The 19024-nt window shown below is 44.1% G+C and overlaps 1 protein-coding gene across 1 annotated transcript in view; it reads right to left on the bottom strand.

Annotated features, from left to right (window-relative positions):
* HTR4 (5-hydroxytryptamine receptor 4) overlaps nucleotides 1-16171 on the bottom strand; it is a 166432-nt gene extending 150261 nt beyond the window's left edge. Inside the window, exon 1 of the mRNA XM_026658055.1 lies at nucleotides 16134-16171. Within this exon, the coding sequence (XP_026513840.1) occupies nucleotides 16134-16159 (26 nt within the window). The 5' untranslated portion in view covers nucleotides 16160-16171. The remainder of the gene's footprint in view (nucleotides 1-16133) is intronic.
* Nucleotides 16172-19024: the final 2853 nt, after the last annotated feature.

Here is a 19024-nt window from a genome sequence, read left to right as displayed (position 1 = left end):
TAAACCTTGCTTTTATCCCTGCAGCTTAGTACTCGTTCCTTCTGAACACTTCCCAAACCAGCCTCATCACAGATCTCATGCTCAAATTAAGTAAACAGGAGAAGAAATCAACTAACAAGAACAGGCAGTGGGGCCATCAATCACGAGTGAAAATATAGCAAGAAGGGCTACTTTGCATGTTATTGCACAGTGATTTTGAACGTCAAGTTGTGATTTACTTTGGTAAAGATGTGCAAGGCTTTCTGAAGGGAATTCTTCATACTATTATTATTTTGCAAATGGAGCTCTTCCCTGAATTATCCTAAATAATCACTTGTCTAAAGATCCTGGGGACAAGCATCCAACAGAACAGGATAAGTCCAGCAGAGAAAACAATACACATATGTTCTAGAGAAATCATGTGAGTGAGTGTGTATAATCTACAGGTTAAATCGCAAGACTGGGAGTCGGTAGCAATGGGTTCCCTTTGCATCTCTGCCTCTCACTGATTGCTTTATGATTTTGGACAAGTAATTTAACCATTCGGCAGATTAGTTTTCTGATCTGTAAACCACGGATGATATTCAGTAAAAAACAAAAAACCCACTGTTTGAGGAGCAGGGTCATATGATGAGTGAGCACAAGGAAGCAAGCAGCTGCTCTGTCGTCTCCCACTGAATTCATTTTAAGTTTGATTTTTAACAGCCTGGAGCTGACCCTTTGCACATAAATTGTGCTAAAACGTGTTGGGGGTAACAAATTGGAGAAATGGTCTGAGGTAAACAGGATGAAGTTTAACAAAGACAAATGCAAAGTGCTCCACTTAGGAAGGAAAAATCAGTTTCACACATACAGAATGGGAAGAGACTGTCTAGGAAGGAGTACGGCAGAAAGGGATCTAGGGGTTATAGTGGACCACAAGCTAAATATGAGTCAACAGTGTGATGCTGTTGCAAAAAAAGCAAACATGATTCTGGGATGTATTAACAGGTGTGTTGTGAGCAAGACACGAGAAGTCATTCTTCCGCTCTACTCTGCTCTGGTTAGGCCTCAGCTGGAGTATTGTGTCCAGTTCTGGGCACCGCATTTCAAGAAAGATGTGGAGAAATTGGAAAGGGTCCAGAGAAGAGCAACAAGAATGATTAAAGGTCTTGAGAACATGACCTATGAAGGAAGGCTGAAAGAATTGGGTTGGTTTAGTTTGGAAAAGAGAAGACTGAGAGGGGACATGATAGCAGTTTTCAGGTATCTAAAAGGGTGTCATAAGGAGGAGGGAGAAAACTTGTTCACCTTAGTCTCTAAGGATAGAACAAGAAGCAATGGACTTAAACTGCAGCAAGGGAGGTTTAGGTTGGACATTAGGAAAAAGTTCCTAACTGTCAGGGTGGTTAAACACTGGAATAAATTGTCTAAGGAGGTTGTGGAATCTCCATCTCTGGAGATATTTAAGAGTAGGTTAGATAAATGTCTATCAGGGATGGTCTAGACAGTATTTGGTCCTGCCATGAGGGCAGGGGACTGGACTCGATGACCTCTCGAGGTCCCTTCCAGTCCTAGAATCTATGAATCTATGAATCCCTTCAGGATTTCTGGCCAGAGACTGAGAAAACTGCTCCAAGCGAAGTGAAAAAGAAGAAAACATAGCCAAGTGTAAAGGGAAACCCCCGAAGATACAACCTGCAGCTCCACAATGGCGCGGTATTTAATAGATGAGTTCCCCACTAGAGAGTCAGCAGATTTAGATGTTACGGTCTCCTCCAGCCTGGAAAATAAGACAGTGGGCATTGTACCAAGAGTGGAAGACAACTCCGGAACCCTACTAGAAGTTGATGCCTGTCGGCTATAGAGGATGAGAAGTAGGCAGAGATCCAAAGATCTGCAACTGGAGGAAACAATGAAGGAAGTGCAGGAGCAGAAGAGGGCCTGGGGGATTGAGGAAGAAGCGAGGATGTGCATTTCAGATGAGTTTGTGTTCCTACATACTCCCATGGAGCTCTGAGATTAAAGGACTCATGTATCGTGTTTTCTAACACGGTCAGGTAGCCGACAGTATCTTCTCATGAGCATGCTGCAGCCTCTGTTCTTCAGGAACTCAGAATGTGACCAGGGAAATAAAAGTTTAAACCACAGCTCTCTTTATTGAATAAAAAGCAAGGTCACCTCTAGACTCTGAGCATGCAGACCCTGAGTGTGACTAATTTTAAGGGACAGTATACAATATACTAGACTACGGGCCTGAGACAAAGCCCCTTGAAGGGAATAGGGAATAGGACTCTTTCCAGTGACTTCAATGGACATTGGATCTGGCCCTATGTGAACGCCAGACCTGCCTCTTAATTATACAAAATGGCACTGAAAGCTCAACCGCTTAAACTTAATTCTCATCCTTGAGGAAGGGACAGGCCCAGAGCCAAACAAAGAGGGTCTAGGGTCAGTATGAAGTATTGTGAGCTGCGGGCCACCTGTAGTCTCCATGGGCCACAACTGGAATCTGCTCAGATCAATTAGGTGCTGCCCTCAGGCTCCTGGCAAGTTGCTAAGGTGCCTCTTAGGCGGGCAAAAATTGGGCACCCATGGCCAAAAAGATAAGGAGGTGCTGCCAGTTGCGGTCACTTTGTGATTAACTCCCAAGAGTCATAAGCCTTCATTTCCTCCTTTTGGCTTTTGCCATTTAAACTGTGTTACTAAGTTTAATAAGAGGCTTTGGGTGGGTTGGGGAGCTATGTCGGTTTACAGTGTTTGAAACAAACTCCCAATAAACTCAGGTTCCCATTAGATCAACTGCTGTTTTCAGTGCGTCACTGGATGTAATTTTAAACAAAGATCCCTGCATTGCTGCAAGGAGACAGCATAATGAGGGTTTTGAGCATGGCTTGAAGGAAAAAGAGCAAACAATATGAAAACACAAGGCAGCTGCTTGGATGAGACCTAAAGCTCTTGGGCTTGAAAGAAAAAGCTCATAGAACAGTAGCTGAAGTGCAGAAAATAAAGAGCAGATACTTCATTGCAGCTGCCAGATCAGCCTGACCACTTTAGCCCTATTATTGCCCATAAAAGCCAATATTGTAAATAATGGCAGTTCCAGGGCCAGATGTCTCCCTTCCTGCCCTAGCAGCAGAGGCCAGCAGGCTGTGTTTTCTGCAAAGGGGTTATGCAAAGGAAGGGCAGTTTTAAAACCTGGCCCTAGTCTCACTGGCAGAAGCTGGCAATGGACTGCCCCTCCCCAGCCAGAACAGCCTACTCTTTGGGCAGAGATTGCCCCTGTGAGCCCAAGTACTTCGGAGAGATTGCAGCTGCTTCCCCCGTGGGCTACCCGCTGTTCAGGAGTCCAGAGGAATTTAGCCCAAAGTTTTCAAAATGTTTTAGAAAGAATATTAACCTCAGCTGGCTGGATCCTCCTGGCCTTTCTCTGCCTAACCAGTGGAAATTCCCATCAAAGCAAATGAGGGCTCTGACTGAGTAAGCAATGAGTATGAGCCACAGACTAGTGCCCTGTTGTAACTAGATTCCTGCAAGGGCAGTGGCTAGGTTTCTGGACTTGCCATACCCAGGTATAAAAAGCACAAGGGACTCTTGCAAACATGGGACTAAATTCTGTCTCTGGGTTACCCAGGCCTTCCCCCTCTCCCCCGGTGCGCGCGTGCACACACACACACCCACGCACACACACACACCAGCTGCATTGGTGGGTGTAACAGAGAACAGAACTGGGGAAAGGGGAAGGTGTATAAGAATGAAATCCATCACACCACCAATTGTTCTTTGGGGAGTTCACGTTTGGATTCCAATATTATCACAATAGCCAGCAAAGAAGTGCTTAAGACACAGAAGTTACAGGTGGAAAACGGCTATTGTAATATCAAGGCCATGCCCTTGCAATTACAGGTTATAGTGCCCCAAAGAAGAGGTCAGATATTAAACAACACTGCACTTGAGCTTAGCCAGTCTCATGTCATGGGAAGGAAAGGCCACATTTTCCACAGAAGAAAGGCCACATTTTCCAAAATACACATTCTGAGTGAAATTCATCTCTCGGTTATTCTGGATTTACACTAATATAACAGATCAGGACCCGGCCCTAAAAGTCCACCTTCAAAAATGCACCCACAATTGGATCCTCAAAAGCCCACATATGTGCTTGCAAACTTCATGTCTGGCTTGTAGTTGCCTGGTTTGTACAAACAGCTCAGGCGAAGCTGGGTGCAAGAAGGGCCTGGGCATTTTCATGGGCACATCTTTGGCATCCTCCTTCATGAATCTGACCCAGAGAGTTTACATGGTCAACAACATTTTCTCCCCTTTGGAAGTGGGGGTTGGAGTATGCAGAATGACAGAAAGATGAAGAAAGTTCTGCTACAAGATTTCCACACACACAAATCTGGCTATGCAGACAATTTTCTGTCCTGTAACACTTCCCCAGACACCTCAATGTTCTTTCTTTACCTTGACCTACAGTGAATTAACTCTCAAACTGCTGAGCACCCCCTGAAAACTTCATTCCCCCAGGATTTTCTGCATCATTTCAATACACCAGGGCAAATGTTCAGAGGAAAGGCATTTTTAATCAAGCCTTATCATTAGAGAGGCAGAGACTGCTGTTCAGAGGACACATTATGCTAACTACTGGGCTAACAGATGCAGCAAGACGATAAGTTACTGTAGTAGATGGCTTCCTTCTGCACAGTAGTAAGAGCAGCAGAAGACATGAATATTTGCCAGACCAGTACGTCATATAATCAATGAGTCATTGCCACAGTATATCAGGAGCAAACTAAATAGTGGAAGCACTCAATTGAGTAAGACAAATGAGTGTCAATCCCATATGCATGGTGTGTGCACTTTATTTCAAGGAGACAGTCCACCAACAGTGCCATATATTATCCATAACAGGCCAACAAAAAGACCTATCTGCCATAGATATCTGATAGGCCAAGTACATGCAATCAGAACTGGGTTTTATGAGGTATCATTCATATTCAAGATATTGCAAATATTCTTTCCAAACCAGTAATTTAGATACAGCCAGTTCAGTAACTGCCTAGGCTAATGTGGCACTGCAGCAGGCATTCTGCACTCAGCAATAGCTCACTGCAGCTTTGGACATTACAATTGGCTCTACTAGGAGAGAATCATTTCCAGAACACTGGGCTTGTACCCCTGCACTTTTCCAAAAACCCTGGGAATTTTAACGTCTATGTGGGTAGATATGAGGCAGACAGAGAACCATCAGGTTCCCACTAACAGCAATGCCAGCGCACTTTAGTTTTGCCTTGTAACACTACCAAATATTCCAGACCTGATTACTAGATACAGCTTTGTCAATGCATCTCATTCATGACCTGTACTAGACCTATTAACCCTGACCTACAACCCACACTGCTAATCTGGTCCTGAACTCCCACTTATGCAGTTCAATCCTGAATTGCAGTGCTTCCTTCTACTGCTTTCCTGGGGCCCATTCACAATTTTACCAATGCCCCTTAATCTTAATCTACAGCAGGACCAATCCCCAGACAGATTTTTGCCCCAGATCCCTAATGGCCCCCTCAAGGATGGAACTCACAACCCTAGGTTTAGCAGGCCATTGCTCAAACCACTGAGCTATCCCTCCCCCAGGACCTAAACCACAATATGTTCCAATAAACTCCAAAAATCTCCTCTCCCCGCACTGAATCTTTAATGAGAGACAGCTGCGATTATTTGCAGAGGCACTGAAGTTAAAGAAAGACCGCACTATCCGATATGGCCATAAAATTCTACTGTTTAAGTTACTCTGTATTTGTGTTAGATTACAATGAGGAATCTTCCCAGATAAAAATGTCCTGCTAAAGAGTCAGATTGTAAAATTTAACATTGCTATATCTCCCAATCCAGGATACTGAGGATATACAGATGGATCAGGGAGAGATGCCCCTCTGACACACATTCACCCTGTAAATGTATTGCATGTATACATGTCTCCCTAGTTCCACAGCTGTTGTCGGTGAGCACTCTATTAACTTGCAGTAGTTGGAGCAAAGCTTTAAAATTCCATTAATTAAGTGTTGGCGGAGGTGTTTGGAAAGAGACTCTGATAAATATAGAGCTATAAAATGTTTCCCTAGAAACTGAGAGAAAAGTTCAACAATACGAAAAGTACTCTGGCTGATACATTGTGTCATTGTACTAAGCCATACCAAGGCTCTGCAGAGAATTCAGCGTAGACAGCATTACACGCTGCTTTATTCAGTTAATAAGGATTTTAGACAGACAGGCACAAAAATATGAAGCCACACCAGACACACACAAGCAGTACAGTGGTGGTGGTGAATGCTTTGTCATAAGACAGAGGACCATGTGCTGTTAGAAACGGCTATCACCTCTACTCTGTTCCTAGATTTAATATACCTTTCAGTCTCCCCACAGTTTCTGTACCTGTGCACAGGGCCGGCTCCAGGCACCAGCTTGCCAAGCAGGTGCTTGGGGCGGCCACTCTGGAGAGGGGCGGCACGTCGAGCTCTTCGGCGGCAATTCGGTGGACAGTCCCTCACTCCGGCTTGGAGCGAAGGACCTCTCGCCGAATTGCCATCGCGGCTTTTTTTTTTTTTTTTTTTGGCTGCTTGGGGTGGCCAGAACCCTGGAGCCGACCCTGCCTGTGCATTAGTGCAAATTAATCATGCTGCTCTTTTGTGTCTATAAGGCTTTCACAGCTCACCTTTGCGCTTCCTGGATCATGGGCCCAACACTGGGATGATCCTATGGTGGCCAATTACTCTGGCACTATTGCCAGATTCTGCCAGTGGTGCAGTACAGATGGCCAAGCCACACCTAATAATTTGGCCCCATGTGTCTACACAACACACACACATACGCTGTTCTCTTGGCAGTGTCAGCGAGGTGCCTCATGTGGGGCCAGATCCTCAGCTGGTGAGAACTGACAGAGGGAGTTTTGCCTCAGTAAGAACCTGCAAGATTGGACTGTTAGTTTCCATTTCCTCCTCTTTCCACTGGCATTTCCTGTTCTTCCCACTGCCACTTTCCTTAAGAGATTCTGTCAATACCCTTATCAGTTTAACAATTTGAACAAGAGGTTAATGTCACTGGAACAACACTGAGGAATGCAAATATCCCAATCTCACCTAATCATGCCTCTGGTCAGGACAACCCTCCTGCTAGGAGGACAGGGTCCGAGAAGGTAGAGGGAGCAAAAGGCCTACTAAGTCAAGTCCATCTCGATGCAAGCACTGGATCTAGCGCCCCACCCCCAAGAGAGGATGCAGCAGGGGTTACAGAATGGCTACAATTGATCTTCACTGGGAAAGGAGCCTGGAGAGAGGGAGGACGAGCAGCCTGCTGGTCATAGTTCACAAAATGAGAGACACGGTAGGTGAGGGAATATCTATTGGCCCAACTTCTGTTGGTGAGCCACACAGAGCTCTTCTTCAGTCGTTTTAGCCGGACATTTGCCCTGATCTTGACTAATGCACCTAAAAAGGAATCTGAGCCGAAAGGTTGAGAGAAATTATATTTTAATGACTTCAACTGAAGCTAGTAAGGGCTCTACAAAAGGCCCTCTGTGTTCTACGGACATGCTGCAAACAGTAAACTGTGATTCCTGGAAAGCAAACATACTTCACCATGTTCAGATAACTTTAATCTAAGGGCTTGTTCTCTTCCATTAACCCACGAAAGCATGTAGCTCCTCCAATCACCCCTCCTTGAACCCAAGTCCATTTTCTGCCTTACCTGCCACCATGTGTCTCCTTTCCCATCTGAGTCTCCTTCGTACAGTGTTTCTATCTAGCCAGCTGTCTCTGTGTTCCCTCCTGAAGGCAAACACAAAGTCTGAGTGACTACTGGAACGTGTTGTCATCCTTTGACCCTTTGGACTAAGCCTGAAGTGTTTTAGGAGAGGAAACAGGCTTGTCTCATGCCTGCCTCCCCTACTCATTGAGCAGTGCTCATATGAATATCCTACTCACATGTGCAAGTGCTGTTCCATGCAAGTAAGGGTGGCAGAATCTGTCCCTTTGTGCCTACCCACCACTTATTGTGACTCTGGATCCCTCTTTCCGAAAGGATTAGACTGAGAGACGGGTCTGAGTCCATCCCTCTTCCTGCATCTTCTCCATCTCACTGTAAAGTTATCACAATGACCTCTGGCTAACAGTAGACAGCTCTGCTCATGCACCTTCTTCCATGGCCACTTGCCACCTCTTCCCTGCCTTCCCTACAATACCTCAATAATCCTACCCATGGCATTGCTTAAGCAAATCTCTTCCCACTGTTACATGTGAGAAGTGGCCTCTTTGGCCAATACAGTGAGGTTCAGGAACTGGGACTCATTCTGACCAGAGACCTGACTCTCAGGGGATGTCGGGCTGCAGAGAAGGTCTTCGCCTTCCTGGATTCCTAAGTGCTCTGAAGTAGCTGATGTGCAAGAACACATTATGCCAAATGGTGGGGCCAGCCAATATTGATTTTTTTTTTAATGAACCATCTAGAGGGATGCCGTCTGGTTTAAATAACAGAATATCACCTTTGCTTCCAAATAAACAAAACTAATTCAGTCAATTTGGTTCCCTGTTCCTTCCCCTTGATTCTCATTTCTCAAAGTCGGGATGAGATTAATGAACCATTTGCTGTATTCCTGGCAGGCCCTGCATTGCTCAACATGCCCTGATCTGCAAAACACCTTTAGCAATTGGCTGTCAGAACTTTAGCTGATAATACCGAGAGTTTGGGGGCAATTAATATTATCCTAAAATTCAGTCGTTTCAGGCACTTGATTTCAAAATAAAAAGCAATTATCAGCATGACAAACCCAGATGACTTTCTCTTTTGTTTATTTAGTAAAGGGAGTCTACCACCTACGCGAGGTGCCACTGAACTCTGTAGCAATGTAAGGCAAAAGATAATTCCTAAATAGCTCTAAGTCCTCAACACCTGAGAAAAACAATAGACCTTTTACATAACTGTGTTCAGTAAACAATATAGCTGTGATCACACCCTGAACTGAAACCGACTAATTATAACATTTTGTACTTCATCTGAAGATTTCAGTGTGCAGGAATAGATGAACTGCTCTACCAGATCAGACCAGTGGTCCATTTAGTCCAGTAATATCTCATCTCTAACAGTGGCCCAGCACTAGCTGTTTCAGTGGAAAGTGCAAGAAACACCCCCATTATAACCTGTCTATAGGGGAAGTGACTTCCTGTCTAAGCTGTCTACGGGGGAAGTCAGGGAGCTGTTATTGGTTGGCAAAATTCCTTTCTGCCTTAACCAACCATTCCTTCTGGAGCGGGGACTAACATACCTTGCTGTGATTTAGCCCCCTGCAATCCTGACTTACTGCTGCATTTCATTTTTCCCTACCTTCGCAAGTCTAGCTGGACTGCAGAATTAAGTTTATGATTATGAAATTAAATAAATAAAACAAGTTAAACCGCACAAAAAAGTCTGCCCTGGAGCTTGAGGGTGTCTAGCTCTTATAGATTTGTTACAGATGGAGAAACTCGGGCCCATTTGGATTCCGTGATTTGCCCAAGGTCACACAACGAGTCAGTATCAGAGCTGGGAAAAGAACTCAGGTCTCCTCATTCCCAGCCGGGTGCCGTACCCAAGGGCCACAATGCCAGGAGCGATACCCAGTGCTTCTCCCTCGACACGATTATAAAGAAGACAGTCTACCCTTAATACTTGAAGTGTGGTTGTATGTGGAGAAGTGAGCATGTTCTACTGGATGCTTATTCAATGGAAATCCGTCAGCTAGTGGTAGTGTGTGATCAGTGGTTCACAGCTTCTTGGGAACAAGTGGACCAGTTTACCAGACAAAGCCCTAGGCTAGGCTAGCTGGTGTCTGCAGCCTCCCAATCGCTCGTGCACCTCTAACCCACATCGGAGCTGGTGCTGCTTTTGGCTGGGTGAAGGGACTTTTAAAAGGCTTAAACCAGCAGCCCTTGAGGTGTGATCTGCAAAACATTTCCAGGTAGTCTACAGATTAAAGCAGACGAGAACCAGGCAGTTGAGGGTTGAAAGGGCAGGACAGCAAGCCAGTCCCCGGGGAAACTTTCCCTTAAAAAGTGGTCCACAAAATGAAGGAGCTGAAATCCCATCCACCATGCATGGTGGATTAGAGCACATGCAGTTGTGAGAGACAATGCCCCAAAGCTCAGCACAAAGACTACACATGGGAGCTTAGAGTGGCACTCTCAAATGTCTCTGCCCTGGGATGTATGTGTTGGCAACCCACAGAGCTGACGACATTTAAAGCTGACACTGAATCCTGATGATTATACAAAAGACCTCACTAAGGGTCGCTTCAGCACAATGGCAAAAACAAACTGCTAAGGCAAGATCCAGAAATGCATGGGCCTGGAGTCCAATGTGGCAGCAAAGTGGTAACTGGGAGTGTTTGATTGAAGTGATCTGTACAGTAATTACTCTGAAGAAATTGATAGTCTGTGTTAAAAGTCTAATTGGGTCACTCTAAACTAGAGCTGAGTGAATAATGGATTTTTCAGAATTTGGAGCAGAACCAAAAAAAAATTAGAAAACAAATCTGGTTTGATTCAAACCAAAACCAAAAACACTGTTTCAAATTGACCTAAACATTGTGTGTGTGTGTGTTTAATTGACCAAATATGAAAACAAAATGCCATTTCATAATGAAAAAGTCGAAACAAAACATTTTGAAATGGTCAAAATGAAATGTTTCGACATTTTTTGGGGGGGAAAAATCAGGTATTTTTCAGCTGAAATTATATATCAAATTCAACCTGAATTCATTAATATTTTCAGGGCCCCAAAAATGCATTTTTTGGTGAAAACGTATTCTCTGAAAAAAATTTCTCCCAGTTCTATTCAGAACATTTAAATGCCCCCATCATAGATCACTTCCTGAAACCTCGCTCAGTCTTTATGGCAACAAATTTCCCTTCGTTTTGAGGAACCCTCTTCCACAAGACAGAGGCAGCCAAACTGCAGCTATTTTCTCTTCCTCCCTCCTCCCCTTATTCTATTTGATTTTAAATAAATTGATACATAAAAGCACAAGACTTGCAGAGGATGCACAGCAATAATGCTAAGGTTGCTAGGCAACGAGTGTCCATTTGGGGGCTGAATGAATGAATGACAAGCATCAGTGTTGAGAGAGGGGGAAGGAGGTGAGTCTGACTGACAGTCAGCCAACATCAAACTGCTCAAACTGCCCAAAAGATTTCACCACTCCTGCATCCAGATAATGGTGGGGGGGTGGTGGATGCGTTTGTTTCTTATGAGTCAAACAGCGAGCGGATCGGTAATGGGCAGTTTTACTTTATTCTGGCTAACGGGAACGATACCAAGTGAGATAATGAAAACCTCCGAAGGACTTTCAGAGACTCTCTTGGTAACCCCATTCTTCAGTGCTGTCTAGGCAAAGCATAACATTTGCTGCCCAGACTTGCAAATGTTCTAAAGAACTAGAGAATCCCCCTTCTTGCAATGCTAAATGTACAGGAAGAGTTGCAGTTTCAGAGGGCCTGGTAAGATGCATCACCAAATTCTGTAGGTGAAGTTCATGGAGCATGGAATCCCCTTTATCCATACATGCAAACTGAGTTGTTATGAATCTACCTGGCCATTTTATGAGCCAACTACCTGATTTGCATGCAGATATATGGATGAGTCCATAGATTGTGGCTTCTTTTTAAAAAAAATTTAAAATCCAGAGGACGTTCTTCTCCATATTGTAACAGTTAGGTCAAATTCCGATCCCAAACTTCTCGGTGGTACCTCGTTAACAGGCTGCATATAATGAAGGTGTCCAACAACAACAAGCAGGACACAGTATGTTGAAAACTCCTGTGGAATATACATCTAAAATAGCTGCCAGGTCCTTTAGTTTTCCACCCTAGAATTACAGAGAAGGGGTCTGCTAATCACATTGACAGTGATAAATACGAGTCACAAAGGAGAATGTCTAAAACTCATTTATTTTCCAGGGATGTTTCTCTCACTTTACATCACAGCTCTGCACGGAAGCCTTCATAATCTATAATGACCTTTTCATTCAAGTAAAACATTCTGTACAACATTCACACAGCTGATTCTGACTACCTGGCTTCATGCAGATAGGGAGAGACAGACTCTGTTCTTTCTCTAACGAGGTTCAGTATCACACAGGGCATCTTGCCAAAGGCTTTGCTGCTGGAATGTCTTCCATACATTTCAGCAAAAGTAGCACCACTAAGGTCCCCATCAGCAAGGTACCGCCTAAGTACATGCCTAACTTCAAACATGTAAGTAGTTCCATTGAATGAAGTCAATGAGACTACTCAGATGCTTAAACTTAAATACATGCTTAAGGGCCTGCTGAATGAGATCAAAGGGCAAAATTCTGCTCTCAGGAAGTTCCATTCCAATATACCTGCCTGCTATCCATCCTTCCTTCCATCCATCCATCCCACTGTCACCCACATGGTACCAGAGTTCCTCTCTAGAATATGCTCCCCCTACATGTGTGGACTTTCCACTGGATTATCTGTGAGTGGCATTGGGGGACTGGAAGTCAGGATTTGTGGGTTTTAATCTCACTGATTTACTATGTAGCCTTGAGCAATTTTTAAGAACAAAATTTGGAAACTCTTTGCTTCTGTAAAAATGTTCTATATGTTACTTCTGGGTGAAATAGCTAGTCTAATTTGAAATCAGGGGAGCATGGAAATATCAGCTACCTACTGGTAGCTGACAAGCGAACCTCTCAAAAACAAAAATCCCATGGCTGGAGATTGTGGAGTTAAAACAAAAATACATGCCTGAAGGGAAGTGCTGTGTATAAAACTTTCCCAGCAAGTGTCAAATGAAGGCCTGTGTTATATGGTTCATGAATAAATCCAATAAGAACGAAGGAAAAAGAATTCATTTTTAAGTTATAAATGAGAGTGAGATTTGACCCCAGTCTTTAACATATCAAACCAAATGCAAAACACTGAACCAATATGTATTTAGGACAGGTTTCAAATGTCCGTAGAAAGAGACAGAGAATTGCATTATGCTGCATTTTAACATCTGAATGACAGGCAGGATTAAATAATTACTGAGTGAGAGAGACAGCAATCTCCCATCAGAGATCCTTTCACCGTTCTACCTGGATGAGACAAAATTTGCTACAGCACAAAATAGTTTCCAGGAGATAATGTACTTTGGGGGAGCATTTCTGAAAGAGGATCCCTTCCAGTCGCACTTAAAGGGACACTTTCCACTTATTTGGACTACAAATATTATTTAAAAACATTTTAAATGGCAACATAGGGAGTCAAAGTTCTCACAACATCTAACTCTGATAGCAATGAAAATGGCAGGTGTGGGGGGTATTTTTTGTTTTCAATTCAAAGGAAACAGTCTGTCTTAGCATAAACATTTCTCTGCAGTAGGGGAAAGCCAATCAATGTATTTTATAATTATATGGTAAACATGAGAAAGTAAGCAATTTTTCAGTAATAGTGTGCTGTGGCACTTTTGTATTTTTATGTCTGATTATGTAAGCAAGTAGTTTTTAAGTGAGGTGAAACAAATCAGACTCCTGAAAGGGGTATAGTCGTCTGGAAAGGTTGAGAGCCACTGGTCTAAATGGACCATTAGCCTGATCAAATGTGCCCATTCCTAGTGAATTGCAAAAAGCCAACAACCAGCCTAGGAGGTGAAAAGTTTCTTAGGGAGTTTTAATACTTTTTCTTTTATTAATCAATAACGAGGAGGAGTTTTCTGATGTATTCAAAGGAAGGGGAGAGAAGATGTAGGTAACACGATTTCACTCTACGTATCAGCACTACAATTCCCCTTACAGAAAAAGAACAGTAGTATAAGCACTGTGCTATGTTCCTGGCATAGCAAAGCCAGAACAAATTTCATTAAGCAAAACACATTACCTCTCAGAATCGATTGCTGGGTTATAAATGTGACCTGTTCAGTATTCATTAAAACACTGATTTCCAAAAACATTTACAGAGCTGCACAAGGGGGAGGGGCGGGGGAGAGTGAGAAAGAGGAACTGATTGCAAGCCAGTGGAGGAGTTTGTGCTTTTCCTGAAGTGATGAAGGGTCTGAGTCAAACCCCAAGTCAGTCTTTCCATTGACTTGAATGGGCTTTGGTCAGGCCCAAACTGACTAACTCTGGGGTGTAAGGTACATGTCTTGCAAGGAACTCTCCCATCTGACATTAGTGTGAGTTGTGCACAAACCAAGGGCAGAATGCTGCATGGCCTTTAGAACCCAAAAACTTAATTTGCTATATTAGAAAGTGGGTGAGAAGCAGAGATATTCTCTTGGGTGGGGTGGCAGCCCCCAAAATGAAACCTGCTGTGCACAGAAATTGCCTGAGACAGCTGATTACCTCCTCTCCCTCCTCCCACCCAGCCAGGGAGAAAGGAATGTATTTGCTGAGGTGACCAGCACGCCCCATGCCCACCAACCAGGAACTGAGATGACGGCCTTTCCTGATGGGCTCCCCACAGGTAAGAGAGCTAAGCAAAGCGTTCTGCTAGGGGCCCACCTGAATAGCCTCCAAGAGAAACCATTCTCACGTCAATCCCAGTGGAAAGGGAGGACAGGCAGAGTCTCTTCAGATACATTCAGTTTCATGCTTTTTCCCCTTCTCCATAATCCAACCATACAGATGTTGAATATTACACACCAGGGCATGATTCTCCTGTCATCAACACTGGTTTTCCCTCATGTAGCTCCAATCACCTCCATGGAGTTACTCATCATTTGCAACATTGCAAGTGAGAGGATACTCAGATCCCCAAAAACAAAATCTCTCCCCTCTCTCTCCACTTTTATTCAACTAATTGCTAATTTAATATAGTGGAATTATGCTCCCAACCCTCCACATTACATATCTATCCCCGCACTAACCTCAGTTTGATTCTGCAACTCACCACTCATCATCACGACTAAGGCTTTTGAAACACTTATGCTCTATGTTAGGCAACTCATTAGGGAAAGACTCCTTGGAAAATGAGTGCAAATGCATTTGATCTATTTGATTTTAATTGACAATTGATCTGTTCTGTGGACTTTCCCAGGCACCTCTCAAGAAGGTGTCTAAGCACTGTAATGCAGAGAACTTTTTCAGAGCAATGCTGCATTGAAAAATAAACTGAAATGCAAGCGATGGAGAAGATATAGAAAACAGATTTTAAAAAGATTGTGAAGCATTTAATTCTGGATGCCTCTCTCAATTGCTAGTAGAACTCTGCCTTTTCCCTCAGAGTCAGCAGTGCAGATTCAAGGTCTATCAGTAACAATCCCAAATTCCTACTCTCTGGTGGTTGTTTGGTGGCCTTATGTGAAATGAGTTTGATGGGGTCTCAGTCCACACAAAACAACACTGCCTTCGGACTAACTGGCAACCTTGTGGCAGTCCCATCAAAGAGGCCAAGTGCTACATGAGCCACGGAGACTGAACTGCTATCTCAGGACTACAGGAGGAACTTCAATTCAGGGTGGGCTACATTGGCAGGGAGAGAGAAAGCAGCCCTGTCTCTCCCCCAAGGGTACCTCAATAAAAATAGGGAACGTCAGTTTCCAGGGCTGTCATTCCAGCATTTTATACTAGCATTAAATTGGCACAAAGCAATCACAGTGCTAATTTACCTCTTGGGGATATCAGGTTTATGCCAGTGTCTCTGAACTGACTTCAATGGTGTTATTCCAGGTTTACCTCAGTGTAAGGAAGAGGATAACCAGGCTCTTCATTTTTAGAATAAAAATCAAAAAATAATTTTTGAATAAAAATCTAGGAGCAGATCCTCAGCTGGTGTAAACTGACTCCTGCCCTCCTCTCTCCCCACCCCTACTCTCAACTTAAACTGCTCCCTTAGGTGAGGCTCTGACTTGTGACATGTGGGGGATGTGATACAAAGCTTAGGACTATTGCATTACACTACTGTGGGTTTGGCTGTGGTGGCTACACATTTATAAAAATAACAGCGCAAAACTACCTAATCATGCATACTCAAGGAAACCCAAAACCAAATATTGCTGCAGTAGCAGTAACCTAGCAATACTGGCAAACAGAAAAATCCTACATCCCGCAGCTTTGCAAACACGCTATGTTATTATTGACCTCCTGCAGCTCCATAGCCAGAAGATCTGCAATGTACAGTATGCCGCATGGTTTCTCCTACCTCACATTAACATCAAGTTCTTCCATCACAGGCAATAGGCATAGGTAGCTGGGAGTTCAGCGCCCATAGAAGAAACCTGGTCCTGGAGTGGAGACAGTGAGAAAAGATAATTATAAGTTAAATGGTCTGACCTTTGTTTGCTTTCCCCCATTATGGAAATGCCCTCATATTGGCACCATTGCCCTGTGCCCCTCTAGCTGGAGTTTGTTTGAAAACAAAATGAATAAATAGCACCTAAAAATAAAACCAATGTGGCTTTAAAACCTTTTTATAAGAGAGGAATTACTTGCATTGTCCACATGGAGGAAATGTAGCTATTTATGATAAAACGGAGATACACAAACCTATGCGTGAGAGTGAGTCAAAAACAGGTTTAGCTAAGCCTTTTATGGTTTTGTCTCTATTATTATCTACTCATATATAATCATAAGTGTGTATAGCACTTTAAAGACAAAAGGCAAAATCCTGGCTCCACTGAAGTCAATGGCAAAACTCCCACCCATTTCAGCAGGGTCAGCTTTCACCCAAAAACACTGGGATCAAATTTTGATCTCATTTACACTGGTGTAAAATGTAACATGCACTGAGTCTTTGCCCCGCTCCAGTAGCTGATCCGCATAGAAAGTTTATGGGCCTGCTACCATTCTTACCTAATGCATTTAGTCCTTTAACTCAAACAGTAGAGGCTTGTGATTTTAGATGAAGATAGCCCAGGTTCAGTCCCTGCTGATGACCCAGGTTGTCATATAAATCAAGAGTAACTCAATTAAAGTCATTTACACAGTAACTGATCTGGAGCAACGTCACTGAAAGCAATTGAGTTACTCTGGATTTACTAGTACAACAGAGATCAGAATCTGTCCATGGGTCCCTTCCTCAAGCTACAATCTAAGGGTCAGATCCTACAAACACTTATTCACTGGACTAATCTTACACTGTCTGGCCCAAGGTTAGATAAGACACAGCATGGCAATGAGAGAGATACTTGACCAGGGGATGGGAATGGGAGAGAGGCTTACGGGCCAGCCCCATACTAATGAAATTGAATGCTAAGACTCCCATTAGCTTCAGTGGGAGCTGGTCCAGATCCTTAAGCACTTACTTGGTTGCTTTCTTTACACCTCGTGTTGGTTTCTTTTTTTTTTTAATGTCTCCGAGTTGAGCTGAGGCAGGAGAGAGGGGTTATTTGTATCTGTCTGTTTGCTGAGCCCCTTCCCCATAACCTCCTGACATCAGATGCCTTTATTTATTCTATTTATTTGCAGGTTTATATCACACCAATAATCATATGTAGCTAGGCAGCAAAGAGGTTATTAAAAACAAACACAAACATTAGCGCAGTACAGGGGCAGCTCTATGTTTTTTGCCGCCCCAAGCATGGCAGTCAGGCAGCCTTTGGCGGCTCGCCTGCGGGCGGTCCGCTGGTCACGCGGATTCGGCGGCGTTTCTGCGGGTGATCTGCCGGTCCCACACCTTCGGCGTACCCGCCGCCGAATTGCCGCCGAAGCCACGGGACCGGCGGACCTCCCGCAGGCGTGCCGCCGAAGGCTGCCTGACTGCCACCCTCACGGCGACCGGCACACCGCCCCCCGCAGCTTCCCACCCCAGACACGCGCTTGCTGTGCTGGTGCCTGGAGCCGCCCCGGCGCAGTAGGTGATGCAGTCGCAATCAGTCAATGCCCAAAGCAGCCCCCTGCCTTGAGGAGAGTAAATACAATTCAGTGGAGCAATCAAAGGCTGCAATGAAGAAAAAGACCTCCCAGCCTGCCCTAGGACTATCAAACTCGCCTGTGGAACATTGTCAGTCGGAGCTGCTCCCTAAGGTGCAAGGGCATCCAGCTGAGAACACTCAGTCACTGGCCATGGAATGCTGAGTACCTTTCATCAATGGCAAGAATACCTCAGTGGATCCACCTGCCATGCCACGATCTTGCCTAAGAACTTCTCCCATAACTCAGGGGAGCTCACACTTCATAAGTCACCAGTATAGCCTATTGTTGCATAGTCTTGTGAGAGGAGACGGCTTCACTTCAGTCTATAGTTTCCGACCTGTGACTGCTGATCTTTGATGTTGCCAGCATTGTCTGTTCCATTTTGTTTGCAGATCATTGCTGCGTTTTGTTATAAAGCGCAATGAAAATGAAGGGCAAGGAAACGATTTTCCTTTCTAATTTCTCAGTATTCAGTAAGCCAGATGCTGCAATGCAGGAAAGACGTGAAATGTCAGGTTCTGGCCACTATTGTGTGAGTGTAGCGAGGGCTTTTCCCTTCATCTACACTCCTGAGAAGTGGGCAGCCAGAATCCCACTCCCTGAACACAAAGAGAGAGGAGGTGTGGAGTCAGCTGGTGGTTTGCAGGGAAAACACATTGTTCCCTGGTGCAGAACACAGCAGCTGCAGCTCCTGCATTTGCTACCCACCTCCCACCTATTGACATGCTGCCCACCTCTATTCTCTGCAAACAGATCACCCCACCTACATTGATACAGCTACAGTTTGGTTGGAAGTATAGACACAACCTGTGTATATTTTCCCATGTGAGTCCTTCAGACTCCAGACCCTACCTGCATGAACTGTCTGTCTCTGCCTTAGTGCTGCATTTTCAGATAAGTAACCTGTTTGCTGAAGATTTCCCACCATCATGAAAATAAAACAAAAATCTCATGCAAGAGAATACAACCCCCCAGCACAAAATACAAACATGGGAATTCACAGCATGAAAGTTTATGAAATGTATGTATCATATAGAATTGAGTAATCAAGATTCAGTCTCCTGGCAACCCTATGGGAGATAGAGCACGGCAGGATTTAACCAGATATTACACACACAGGCCCTCTGTACACTTGGGAAATTCAAGTTCAACATGCTTCTGAAAGCCTTTCAAAATATC

Source organism: Terrapene carolina, unplaced genomic scaffold, assembly GCF_002925995.2.
Source record: "Terrapene carolina triunguis isolate 2854851 unplaced genomic scaffold, T_m_triunguis-2.0 Scaffold395, whole genome shotgun sequence".
Lineage (NCBI taxonomy): Eukaryota > Metazoa > Chordata > Testudines > Emydidae > Terrapene > Terrapene triunguis.
Note: the sequence above shows the minus strand (reverse complement) of the source record. Positions and strands in the feature narration are given on the sequence as shown.